The following is a 13846-nucleotide window of genomic DNA, read 5'->3' as shown; positions in this document are numbered from 1 at the left end:
CTCCCCTCTTACTTAACTAATTGGCTTTATTTAAATTTAAGGTTCTTGTTTGGAACTGGAGTATGTCGTTTTCATATGAAACTCAATTGTATTATGGTCACTTCTTCCTAGTGGATCTTTTATTATGAGATTACTAATTAACCCTGCCTCATTACTAGATCTAAAATAGCTTTATCCCTAGTTGGTTCTGCAATGTATTGTTCTAGAAAACCACTGGGAAAACACTCTACAAATTCACTTTCCAGGTTACCTTTGCCAATTTGATTTGTCCAATCTTTGTAAAAATTAAAGTCTTCCACAATAATTACATTTCTGTTTTACAAGCTGCAATTGTTTCTTGCTTAATGCTCTGTCTAACAGTATAACTACTGTTAGGGGGCTTAGAAACTACTTCCACCAGTGTTTTTGGACTCTTGTTATTCCTAATCTCCACCCATAATGATTCTCCTTCCTGACCTTCTGAGCCAAGATCCTTTCTCACTACTGTTCTAATGTCAACCTTTACTACCAGAGCTATTCCTCCTTCTTTTCAACCCTCTGCCTTTTTGAATGTTATGTATCCTGGAATTTTTACTTCCCAACCTTGGTCATCTTTTAACCATGTCTTTGTAATGGTGATTAGATCTAAATCATTTATTTCTATTTGTGCCACTAGTTCATCTATCTTATTGCAAATGCTTTGCACATTCAGATAAAGAGTCATTAATAACTATGGACCTTATTTGTGATGCACTACTATAGTTAAACTCTCTGTCCCTTCATATCCCACTCTGCTTGTCTTTACCTAAATTGCTACATTGTTCAATTGAACTTCTCTCTTTAGATTTCTAAATCTCCCATCACCATTCTGAATCCTCCCTTGAACTTGTAGTATAAAGCCCAATCCAGTCAGAGATGAAAATGGTTTCAACTGAGCCAAGTTGATGAAAGAAATCTTGATGATATGTTATGCATCGCCTTCCAAAACACGGTGTTGTTAATTAGACTCAGAAGGAAAGCAGTATTCTGGAGTTGCAGTGCATTGAGTGCTTGTCTCTTTATCGTCCTCTAACTGAGTGACTGCACTCCCCTCATTCCATTCTTATTTATCCAGTCCCAGCTGAAGAATCCATTCCACTGCTTCCCCTCCCCCTCCCACACCATTTCCTCAAGAATTGATTTTTGGCCTCATCCCATTTCTCATCGACATGCTGCCCGTCGGCAACATTATTCAAAAAATCCATTCCCCTGTGCTCACTGATCTACATTGGCTTGAGGAGCCAAAGCCTCGATTTTAAAATTGTCATCTTTGTTTTAAAATTCCTCCAGAGCCTTGACCCTCCCTATGACTGTAACCTCCTCCAGCCTTACCATCCTCCGAGTTATCTACCTTTCTCAAATTCTGACCTCCTGTGCATCCCCAATTTTAATTGCTCCACCATTGACAGCCATGCCTTCAGCTACCTAGACACTCAGCACTAGAATTCCCACTAGCTTACCCCCACCACATTATCACAGGTGTCTCCTGTGCCCACTAACGGCAGTTTAAATTTTAATTAGAATCGCGTGGGAGCCACTTCCCGACATGTGAGCGCAATTGTTTCCCACTTCCGGTTTCACCATCAGGAATGGCACACCACAGATAAAATATCAGCCTTTGCGTATAGCTATCAAGTGGTGTTGCACAAGGGGACTCAAGAAACCTTTGTGTCTTTGCTTTGTGAGGAGGGAAATTTCCTTGGAACTGCTCCCTGTCTGCTGCAAGAAAATTCATCAAAGATGCAACAAAAACAGAATTCTTGGTGCACTTCCAGTAAAGTTAATGCAACAGAGCAAGAACAGCATAGGGGAGGTGGTGGTGTAGTGGTATTGTTACTGGACTATTACTCTAGATACTTAATGCTCTGGGGACCCAGGTTCAAATCCCACCATGGCAGATGATGAATTTAAATTTAATAAATGATGACCATGAAACCACTGCTTGATTGCTGTAAAAACCCAAATCTGCTATCCTTACCTGCATGTGATTCTGGACCCAGACCCACAAGAGAGTGGTTGACTTTCAAAAAAAATGACCTAGCAAGCCACTCAGTTCTCAAGGGCAATTAGGGATGGTCAATAAATGCTGGCCCAGCCAGCAATGCCCACATCCCATGAACAAATATAAACAAAAAATTACCCCAAGGCTGATTATTCAGCTACTTGCTATGTGCATTAACTGGCTGCTGTATTTGCACGATAAATGCCACTGCACTGGAAAGTAACTCATTATACGTAAAGTGTCTTGAAATATTTCTGGGGGACATGATGCAATGTCAAACAAATGTATTTTGTTGATAGAATATTTCATAAAAAACTGATCACCAAAAGATTGTTTTAAAAAAAGCAAACATCAAGCTGTAGGTTTAGGCACATGTCACTTTGTTGAGTTCACCCTGATGTGCTGCAGAAAAATGTGTATGGCTGCCCTTGAGCTCAGTAGTGACAAGTCCAGCCTCACCAATAAGCGACCAAAATCACTCTCACAGACAGCCCCCATCTGTGATGCTCACAGTCCTCATATACTTGCTTTCTCTGTTTCTGTCCTGGGTGTATTTATGTTTCACTCTATGAATTTGTTATTTCTCTGTCTCTGTGTGTTGGATTCACACTCAGGGCGGAATATTCTGTGCCTGTTGGCAGTGGGCGTGTTTGGTGGCATGAGCAGACAATATGGCAAGAAGGCCAAAAATCGGGTTCACGACGTTGTGAAACCAGTTTGCAGTCGTCCGCTCTGTCCGTCAATGGTGGGTCGTGTTTCCTGCCATCAGACGTCGGGAACCTCATTGTAATACATCTGCGTATCATTATAAGCCCATCCCACCAGAATCATCCCCCAACGCTGGATCATCTACCCACGTCAACAGGAAAACAGGCTGGTCCAGGGAGAGGTGATGGCATAGTGGTATTGTCACTGGACTAGTATTCCAGAGACCCAGGGTAATGCTCTGGGGATCCGGATTCAAATCCCACCATGGCAGATGGTGAAATTTGAATTCAATAAACATCTGGAATTAAAAGTCTGATGGTGACCATGAAACCTTTGCTGGTTGTTGTAAAAACCCATCTGGTTCACTGATGCCCTTTAGGGAAGGAAATCTGCTGTCCTTACCTGGTCTGACCTACATGTGACTCCAGACCCACAGGTTGATTCTTAAGTGCCCTCTGAACAACAGCATGGGCGATAAATGTTGGCCAGTGACATACAGAAATAGGGACCTACAGTCATGGCCTCACTCACATCTGAGGAGCAGAAGGTGCTAGAACCTGACAGCAATGGGACACTGGAGGAATGTCCATTGCATGCTGGATGGATTCTCATGGGCATGGCTCTGCTGGGAAGCAGCCCACTGAAGTTGGAAAGTCACCATTGAAGCACATTGAGCACAGTAGTGACAAGTCCAGCCTCACCAATAAGCGACCAAAATCACTCTCACAGACAGCCCCCATCTGTGATGCTCACAGTCCTCATATACTTGGATGATCATCAAAGGGGAGGAGAGAAAGGTCCAGCTGTGTTTGGGAGAGGCAGATGTACCAGGGGGTGGGAGAGGAAGGTCTAGGATCAACTGGGAGAGGAAGGTGTGTCAGGTGGAGGGAGGGGTGAGGTTGAGTGGGGCAATAAGTATGGAAGAGGGGGGGTTAGTTGGGGAGAAGTTGGCAATGGAGGAGGAAGGAGTTGTGAAGAGGGGAGGAGTAAGGCTAGAGGAAGAAGTAAGGCTGGAGAACAGAGTCCAGAGAGGGGAACGAGTAAGGGTGGCAGAAGAAGTAAGGAAGGGGGAAGGAGTCTGGAGGGGCATATCCAGATGAATGTGCAAGGGAGGGCTCTGTTGAGTCCATGACTGCCTCCTGGGGAGTGAACTGAGGGTGGGTGCGGTAAGAGGGTTAGGGTGTGACAGTATTGGTACAAGGTATGGAAAGGGTGGTTGTTGGGGACTCAGAGGCAGACACGGACCCTGGGGAGGAGGCCGGGGAGGTTAACAGGGGTGGGATTTTCGGAAGGAAAGGAATGTGCGAGTTCACCTGCACATCCCTGAAAGAAAAGGCTGGTTGGTCACGGTGGTAGGTGATGCCAGGCGTCAACAGTGATGGGGGAAAGGAAATGGCTGACTGGGGAGATGAAAGGATGGGGGAGCACAAGAAAAACTTTAACACTACCATGTTGGCTAAATCGAAAGTGAAACAGAGTCATGGTGGGCGAGAACAGGTGCTGCATGGGAGTGTGATCAGTGGGTGGGTGGAGATGCAGGTCAGCTCAGATAGACAACTGAAAGCGAACCCCAGCAGGCAGCATTGAAAATGCTCAGGACATTGAGATGAGTGTGACACGAGAAGGATCTGCATGTGTGGGAGAGCGCTTGCATGAGTGGCTGAAAGGCCCTGCCGCACACACACTTCTTCCTCCAGAATCATTCGTAGGCTGGCTGTGTGCAGCTGAACTGCTAGTTGCGGGGGCGTGGGAAGATGCAGTGGGAGTACTCGCAAAGTCTGTCAGTGAAGCTGAAAGACAACATAACACATCATTCAGCGAAAGTGAATATATTTTCAGATTGTAAAGTGATAAAATGTGTTCACCCATGCAACCAACTGTGCTCAGAATTTCTTAACTTTTGAATGTCTTAGACTTCCAGATGCTGCCCTGACATCTGCAGCAGGGATAGAGACAGCCTGTGTAATGGTTGGCCCTGTTGCCTATGATGACTTTGGCATGGGTCGTCTGGAGATCCAAGGCCTTGGGAGCATCGGCTTGCTTTGGCTTTCCTCCTGTGAGCCAGCTGCTCCCTCTGCGGTGACAGAGAACGAGGTTGAGCGGGTCACAGGCAAAGCGGACTCGGAGGGAGAGGACAGTCTCTGAGATTCCTAAGTGGATCACCCAGGGGCGTCTAGCTGCTGCTCCTCTTGCCTTCAGGTGCCCAAGGGCCCCAGCCTGACTCCTTGAGGGGAAGGAGCACTTGGGGGGACGTCCAGGTATCCCGTTACCCTCTTGTGTTGCCACTGCAGGAACTCACCCATGGCTACCACAATGAAGTGCTGGTCCATGCCAATCTCTGCATTCTGCTGGACCAAGATCTCCATGGCATCCACCACCCTCCCCATGGAGACCTCCATACGCACACATATGGGCACCACTTCATCAGAGAGCAGGAGGACGTACTCCTCCGACTTGCATGCCATTCTGTTGAGGGCTCCCAACAGGTCAGTGTGATGTTCCCCCGCTTTCTGCTGACTCTCCAGGATGAGTTAGTAGGCCAAACCCAGAGGCTCGTTATCTGACTCAGACCTCACAGATGCCTCTTCTCCTGCAGTCCTCCGAGTGCCAGGAGCTCGGCTGAACTTGCCTCCTTCCCGTGTGGACACGTGTCCATGCAGTGACCACCAAATTGTGAACACAAGCCTGCTCTAGATCTAAGTCCCGCCAGTGTCTCTGCACTGGTGGAGGGTGTGAGTAAGTGCTGTGACGGGTCTTCCTGGCTGCTTATTTCCACCTCTTCACTGGAAGAGGTGTCTTCTTGGCTGGAGGTGAGACGTGGATGGAGCTGAGGGACTGGCTTGGCAGAGCTCCCTGTGAACCAAAGTACAGATGATTAGTACATGTCAGCAGAGTCAAAAGCAGGAGAGAGAGCACTCACAGTTGCTTTGAAGGGGGGTGAGGTGGTGCAGGATCCTCACGAGGGTGTTCGCCACCGACCTCACTGTCACCACAGGCACAGTCCATGTCCAAACCATTCAGCACGATGACACGCTCCTCAAAGTGAGTGAGGGTCCTAATGTGGGCCACTGCACCCCAGTCTGGGACCTCTCCCTGCTGTTGTGAGCCAGCTTCTCCTGCATGGAAACAGATGGAGAGAGTATGAGCAGGATGCATGGCACTGCATGGAATGTTTGTGTGGTGAGCGGAGACATGGATAGGTTGAGGACGTGAGCTCCAGAAGATATGAGGGTGCATGTGAGAGTTAGTGGTGTTGACCCTTGAGGTGTGAGACCCCTGTGGATGTGTGATGGGTTTGTGAGTGTGTGAGTTGAGAGTGATGAGAAGAGTGACTTACCCTGGCGGAACGGATGAGACCATTCATCCTGTTGCGGCACTAGGTGGCTTGTCCTCTTTTGCAGGTCACTGGCGCTGATCAAAGCTGCCACCGCTTTCCATGCTTAATTAGTGATGTTGCTGCCCATCCTGTGGCCAGAGTGGGGGTAGAGGACATCAATGCGAGCCTCCACTGTGTCCAAAAGGTGCTCGAGGGACACATCATTAAACCAGAGGGCTGCAGTCTTCTTGCCATTCGAGGCCATGTATTTTTTCCAGCAGTTGTGGGCTGGAAGCACTGAGAGGTGTGCACATGGCTACACTTTAAATATGGTGCCCAGCATGATGAAGCAGTGAGGTCTTGGCGTGGTGGGTGAATAAGAGCCCACCCGCCATTGAAACAGCATGTTTCCTGGGAATGCATAATTAATAAGGCAGGATTGGGATGAAACGGCGTAAAAAGTCACCATTGCGGCCGGCAGGGAAAATGTCCTTTTGCTCGCCTGCTACCGCCCTTAGTGCAATTCTGGGATGATTCTGCCCTTTATCCCTGTATATATCTGTATTCTGTCTGTCCTTATGAGTGTCTGTGATTTCTTCTCTCAGCCTTCATGTGTCTTTAGTTTTCTCCCTCCTTTCCTTTCTATCTTACATGTAATTATAGTTTTCTCTTTAGCCCTGCTGTCTGTCTAACCCTGACAGTTGTTGAATTGTAAAATATCTTAACCTCTTCCTGTTAAATGCTCCAAACATTTGGATGGTGTGGTGAACTGTGCTCTGTGTTGCTACCCCTGCCCGGGTCACCTTGTGTGTTTTGGTGATCTACTTCTGCCCCCACCTCAAGACAGTTGTTACTTGGACATGAAAACAATGTACTTCTCCCACCCATCCAAAATCCCACTGATCACAATGTTCCTTGCTGCAAAATACCCTTTCATTCACTGCATATTTCAGCACAATAATCTTGAACCAAACTAGACAGTAACATGTTGATTGTCTTGTGAATTGACGGACCCAGCTCTAGAATATTAGTTTATTATTTAGTCTTGAAAGGACAATGTATTTTTTAAAATTCCAGCTATTGCAAATATTATTGGACTTGCTTTAAAATAATTTTTTTTTAATTTATTCTTTCAAGGGATGAGGGCATCACTGGCAAGGCCAATTGTTGCCTTTGAACTGAGTGGCTTGCTAGGCCATTTCATAGGCCAGTTAAGAGTAAACCACATTTTTGTGGATCTGGAGTGACATGTAGGCCAGACCAGGTTATGGTGGCAGGTTTTCTTCCCTAAAGGGCCATTAGTGACATTTACGACAATCCATGATAGCTTCACAGTCACTGTTACTGAAATTAGCTTTTTATTCCAGGTATATTAATTGAATTCAAATTCCACCATCTGCCATGGTGGATTTAAACTCATGTCCCCAGAACATTAGCCAGGGCCTCTGGATTTCTAGTCCCATGACATTACCACTGTGCCACCGTTTCCCCATTTACACACCAAAACATTTGATTTGGAAGACCAGAAAAAGCAGTAGGTGAGAAATCAATTGTACTTTTCCACTATATTCCTCAAAATAATTCCATATTTGCCAAAATTTGTCAAAATTTATGTAGTGTAATTGAAACCTTATGTAGCTTCCAGCACACTGAAAAACATATTTATCAAATTCTTCAAGCCTATCCCAGGAATGTTTCAGCCAGGGTAGATAATAGTTAAGCTATGAAGTTAACTCTGTTATGTCATCAACACTCATTATTGTGTGCATGTGTTTTGTGTTAGTGATGATGATATCACAAAAAAACAGATATAGCAAAGAATTACAAGGTGTTGGGAGCCATGGTATCAGAGTCAATTAACCCTTTAACCTCTTATTCTCAAATTCTGAAATGATTCAAAGTAGTAACCCTTATTGGTGACTGTGGTTATATTTTATTGAACATAAGTAAGATTTGACACATGCCAATGCCTGAGCAGTGATATCAAAGTGCAACAGCATTACCTTTATGTCCTGGGTACAAGCACAATCTCCATATAACTACTCCCTTGTTGTCACATCAGTCAATGCAACACATTAAACCTCTACAATTTCTGTGCTTGGGGAATATCCTCTTATACTTTCTTTTCACAGTAAAGCCTATGGAGATCAATTTTACCCAATCATTACCATCATATTATGTGAACGACCCAATTAAAAAAGGTGTCATTGAGTCTTCTGCCTGCCAGGTCAAACTTTCAGGACCTCTGTTTTCCCACCTGTAACACCTATTGAGTAGTAAACATTTAAATGTTAATGCCTAGCCAAAGCAAGGAAAACAAGGTGGCCTTGGCACCCAGTTGTCTTCCCTAGGATTCAAGGCACTATTGTTTTCTCTGCCATTTATCTGGCCCTCTGGAATTCTGCTAAGGTGTTTATCTTTAATGTTCTTATACAGCGAGCTGCCTGTTTGCGCACTCTGATAGAGTTCTGCTGTAGTTTACCTGTTCACCATTTGGTTCCTTTTATACCTTTCAGGCTAAACCACAGTTTCCCATTATGTCACCTCTCAGCTGCTTTTACCCAAAGCATATCACAAAGATTCAGTATAACAATGAAATTTTAAAAATGTACAGTAAGTCATGGTATTTAAGTTAGTTTTCGTTAATTAGCAAGAATTTCCCAGTCATTCTTACAAAGGTTACCATCAAGTGTTCTTAGTATCATTCTTCAATAATATAGTGTTTTAGTAAAATAAATAAGAGCAAAAGAATTTACCAATGATAAAAGACCATCCAGCTCATTCAATTCACAGTTCTCCATTGAACCATTTTTCTCATCCTTTCCTATTAGACCAATTCTTTTATAATTCTTCAACTGAATGAGTATTAAACATAATATAGTAAAAGAAGATAAATATTGAAGTCATGTGCGCAGTGATGCAAAGGAAACCTTTCTGGACGTGCTTTGCACTCGCATCCTGCACAGGCACACAATATAGGCCACATTTGGAACTTAATTCCATAAACTCCAAACAAGGTTACCTGTGCGTATGGCCTGGGATGAGGACTCTCTGTCTGGAAGTTTCCAGACACCAACCTGATGGAAGAGTGACATGCTGGTATGCTGATTGAGAGGCTACATACTGGACTGCTGCCTAGCAGAGATTTGGTCCATTGGGGGACCCAGGTCTGGCGTGTGACCTGGATTCTTGAAAGAAAACCCAAGTTCTAATGCCTATGCAAGGGCAATTTTGCCGAATATTTATGGGTGGTGGTGGGTTTTGAGGTTCAGGGTGCTCTAGAATTCCTGCCTACCTTCAGAGGCCAGCCCTCCCCATTTGGCACAGTAGGTACACCTCTCATGGCTTGGTTGTCTGCTGACCATACTTAAATCAGGTAATGTCCCCCAACCCCACATACTCTAGTATTGACATCATTAGAGGTTTCCAACATGCACAGCCTGACCATCACACAGTGATTCAGCCTTGTAGATTTTTGGCCATCTTTTGTCCCAACATTATTACTGAAAGCATTAGGATTTCAAATTGAAATCCTGCTGTTTGCTATGTTTGGAAGAAGAAAGGGACCTTTTCCCACATTCTGGCATGGCAAAAATAAAACCTAGAGAAGCTACTATTAATGAATGAATTGCGGGTAGCCATAAATCTTTAAAATAATATCAAAGCAGAGCAAAACACGGACATCGAAACACATCTAAAATAGCTTTGACAGAAAAAAATATATAACTCTATACACAATGCTCTCACCCTTGCCCACAGAAATGACTCCAAATCCATCCTCAATCCCATGAATGCCTTTGTTATCATTTAAGCCACAGGAATGCCTCCATACCTATCCTCAGCTCATGATTGTCTCCGTTCCCAGTCTCCAGGCAGCATGTGCTGCCTGCCCCAGGAATGTTCTCCACCTATCTCAACTGCTGAGCGTCACTGCTTCTAATTTCCAAGTTACAGAAACTGACCTATCCCATCCCCACCGGAGAAGTGGACCTTGCCGCCATTTTACGTGGGCGGGCCTTCGTCCGACGGGAAGCGCTATGCACTCCCTGTGCGGGCAGGGGGGGGGATTCCCCAAAAGCGAGAGTGCGCTCTTTCGCGCATGTGCACGAAAGAGCTCACATCTCCCTGAGGTTAAGTGCAGCCTCAGGGAGATCGCTTACACTTTTAAAAAGATTAAAAATAGAAAAAAAAATTCCCTAACATGTCCCCCTAATGTGACAATGCCACATGAGATGGGACATGTTCATAAATTACAGTAAAACTTTATTAAATGTTTTAGAACACTGCATGAAACCTCATCCCGCCGGTGGATGGGGTTTCATGTTTTTTCTATTTGCCGCCGGGGCTCCTGGCCTGCCTGCCAACCTTAAGTTTGGACGGGCAGGTCCTTTAATTGTTCAAATGATCCTGTCAATGGCCTCAATTGGCTATTGACAGGTCGGCGGGCGCACTGCTGATTTTGCTGTGCCCCCGCCTTCCTGAAAATTTAAATGGGTCGGGATGATGTCAGGGGTTCCGCCCAACATCATCCTGCGTCATTTTACGCGTCGGTGAGCAGGCCCCGCCCCCTGAAAAATTCTGCCCCTTGTTTTCCTGTTTATAACAATTAAATATTCAGCAGCATAAGTTACTCCTTATTCTGTCAGTCCTAAATGTAAACTTATTTAAATATAAATTACTGAAAAGGAGTCTTAGCAAAAGCTTCATGAGAGTTCAATTATTTATAAACTGGTTATCATGTTAATAATTATTTGAATAACATCAGCATGCTAGTTAAAACTCTTTCGAGTTACCAACAGTCACAGATTGCAACTCTTTCGAGTACAATCACAGTTCTTAGTTTCCGGGAGTGGGACATGAACCCACAACCCTCTGATTCAAAGGCGAGGGTGCTATGAACTGAGCCACAGCTGACACCTCAGCATGCTAGTTAAACATGGCCTGAATCCATGCTGCTGTTAACAAGCTATGCTTTTCCAAGATTTCATCCTCTAGATCTCTAAATCATTTAAAATATATCCTATAAGTTTTTTGTTTCCAGAATCTATGAAAATTAAGATAATCCCTTAACTAAATCATTCACATTTTACAATCAAGTGTTTTAGGAACTTGTAAATATAATTACACTCTAGAAAATGACAATCTTCAGGTGTTGGTGTCATCATCACTTAGGTCTCCTGTGTCCTTTTTTTTCTTTTATCTGTCTGTGTAAGTTGTAATGATTGTCCTTTACAGCTTCCTGAATCTTTGCCTAATGGGCTGAATTACCCACAGGCAGGTAGCCACCCTCACCAAGGGCAGAGTGCATTAGGGTCTTCACCACAAAGCCTTCAGCATCGATCCAGGGAACAGCAATACGAAGGAGCTGTATCGAAAGTGACTCTCCAGCAGTATCAGAAGCCTTTGCAGATTGCTATTTCATCCTCGCAGAACATTGCCAGTCCTCGAGCAGCTCAACCCAGCAGATGTCTAACAAGTATTAAACCACAAAAGAGCACAGAAAGCTACCAGGAACAGGTAAAATGGGTACCTTATATAGACATCAGTGCTATGAAGTGTTAACTGTGCAAGTAGATAACATTTCTGATGGTTCACTAGATAAACCCACTCTATAGAATGGTATTGAGATGTACCTGTGGCAAGTCCCTTGTTCATTTCTTAGTCTGTGGTAAGTTTTCCCTGATGGTAATTGGGCACTGAAAATGGCATCTTTATCACCAGACCAGCAGGAGAAAAATGAATATGTTTCCTGCTGTTGTTTACTGGTTAGTTACCCCAGCTGTAAAGTGTGTGCATATCAGACAAGGTCAGTATCAGTCTTGGGGCAGAAATTTCCCCCCACTGTGGGGGTTGTGCAGGGGTGGGTGGTGGCGGGCTCGAACCTGATCGGTGCCCCCAATCAGGGCCGTGCCACCATTTTACGTAAGCGGGCCAATTAAGGCCCACCCAGTGTGACGTGCGCCAGGAAGCGTTATGTGCTCCCTGTGTTGGTGGGGTGGGGGGGTGGATTCCCTGAGCCAGTAGTGCGCTCTTCCGCACATGCGCACGAAAGAGTGCACAGATCTCCCTGAGGCAAAGTGCTGCCTCAGGGAGATCAGCTCAGGTTCCAAACATTGAATAAAGATGATTTTAAAAATTATTGAAATGTCCCCTCATGTGACACTGTCACGTGAGCTGGGACGTGTCAATTTCTTTTACTTAGACATTTCATACAAATTTTAATACCCTCATGAAACCTCATCCCACCTGTGGATGAGATTTCATGTTTTATCTGAAGGCTGCCTGGGCTCTTCGCCTGCCCGCTCGCCGACTGGAAGATGCAGCCCATGAGCTAGGATATATCCATTAATTTTTTCAAAAATTTTTATTTAATTAATAAATCCTTCATGAAACCTCATCCCGCCGGTGGATGAGGTTTCATGAAAAATGTGAAGGCCGCCTGGGCTCTTCGCCTGCCCGCCAACCTTAAGGTTGGAGGGGCAGCATTCTTAACAGAATCACAGAATCACACAGTGCAGAAGAGGCCCTTTGGCCCATCGAGTCTGCACCGACACGTGAGAAACACCTGACCTACCTACCTAATCCCATTTACCAGCACTTGGCCCATAGCCTTGAATGTTATGACGTGCCAAGTGCTCATCCAGGTACTTTTTAAAGGATGTGAGGCAACCCGCCTCCACCACCCTCCCAGGCAGTGCATTCCAGATCGTCACCACCCTCTGGGTAAAAAGGTTTTTCCTCACATCCCCCCTAAACCTCCTGCCCCTCACCTTGAACTTATATCCCCTTGTGACTGACCCTTCAACTAAGGGGAACAGCTGCTCCCTATCCACCTTGTCCATGCCCCTCATAATCTTGCACACCTCGATCAGGTCACCCCTCAGTCTTCTCTGCTCCAACGAAAACAACCCAAGTCTATCCAACCTCTCTTCATAACTTAAATCTTTCAACCCAGGCAACATCCTGGTGAATCTCTTCTGCATCCCCTCCAGTGCAATCACATCCTTCCTATAATGTGGCGACCAGAACTGCACACAGTACTCCAGCTGTGGCCTCACCAAGGTTCTATACAACTCCAACATGACCTCCCTACTTTTGTAACCTATGCCTTGATTGATAAAGGCAAGTGTCCCATATGCCTTTTTCACCACCCCACTAACCCCCTTTGCCTTCAGAGATCTATGGATACACACGCCAAGGTCCCTTTGTTCCTCAGAACTTCCTAGTGTCATGCCGTTCATTGAATACTTCCTTGTCAAATTACTCCTTCCAAAGTGTATCACCTCACACTTTTCAGGGTTAAATTCAATCTGCCACTTATCTGCCCATTTGACCATCCCATCTATATCTTCCTGTAGCCCAAGACACTCCACCTCACTGTTAGCCACCCGGCCAATCTTTGTGTCATTCGCAAACTTACTAATCCTACCCCCCACATAGTCATCTATGTCGTTTATATAAATGACAAATAATAGAATACCAAGCACAGATCCCTGTGGTACGCCACTGGACACTGACTTCCAGTCACTAAAGCATCCTTCTGTCATCACCCTCTGCCTCCTACAACTAAGCCAATTTTGAATCCACCTTATCAAATTACCCTGTATCCCATGTGCCTTTGCCTTCTTTATAAGTCTCCCATGTGGGACCTTGTCAAAGGCTTTGCTGAAATCCATATAAACTACATCAACTGAACTACCCTCATTTACACACCTGGTCACCTCCTCAAAAAATTCAATCAAATTTGTTACGCATGACCTCCCTCTGACAAAGCCATGCTGACTATCCCTGATCAAACCTTG

At 45.1% G+C, this 13846-nt stretch overlaps 1 protein-coding gene across 1 annotated transcript in view; it reads left to right on the top strand.

The window, feature by feature from the left end:
- lrrc7 (leucine rich repeat containing 7) overlaps positions 1-13846 on the top strand; it is a 331365-nt gene that overhangs the window by 285516 nt on the left and 32003 nt on the right. Inside the window, exon 22 of the mRNA XM_078561876.1 lies at positions 11319-11561. Within this exon, the coding sequence (XP_078418002.1) occupies positions 11319-11561 (243 nt within the window). The remainder of the gene's footprint in view (positions 1-11318; positions 11562-13846) is intronic.

The sequence above is a fragment of the Cetorhinus maximus genome, chromosome 17 (assembly GCF_964194155.1).
Source record: "Cetorhinus maximus chromosome 17, sCetMax3.hap1.1, whole genome shotgun sequence".
NCBI classification, from domain to species: domain Eukaryota; kingdom Metazoa; phylum Chordata; class Chondrichthyes; order Lamniformes; family Cetorhinidae; genus Cetorhinus; species Cetorhinus maximus.
The sequence above is the reverse complement of the archived record's forward strand: the minus strand, read 5'-3'. Positions and strand labels throughout refer to the sequence as shown.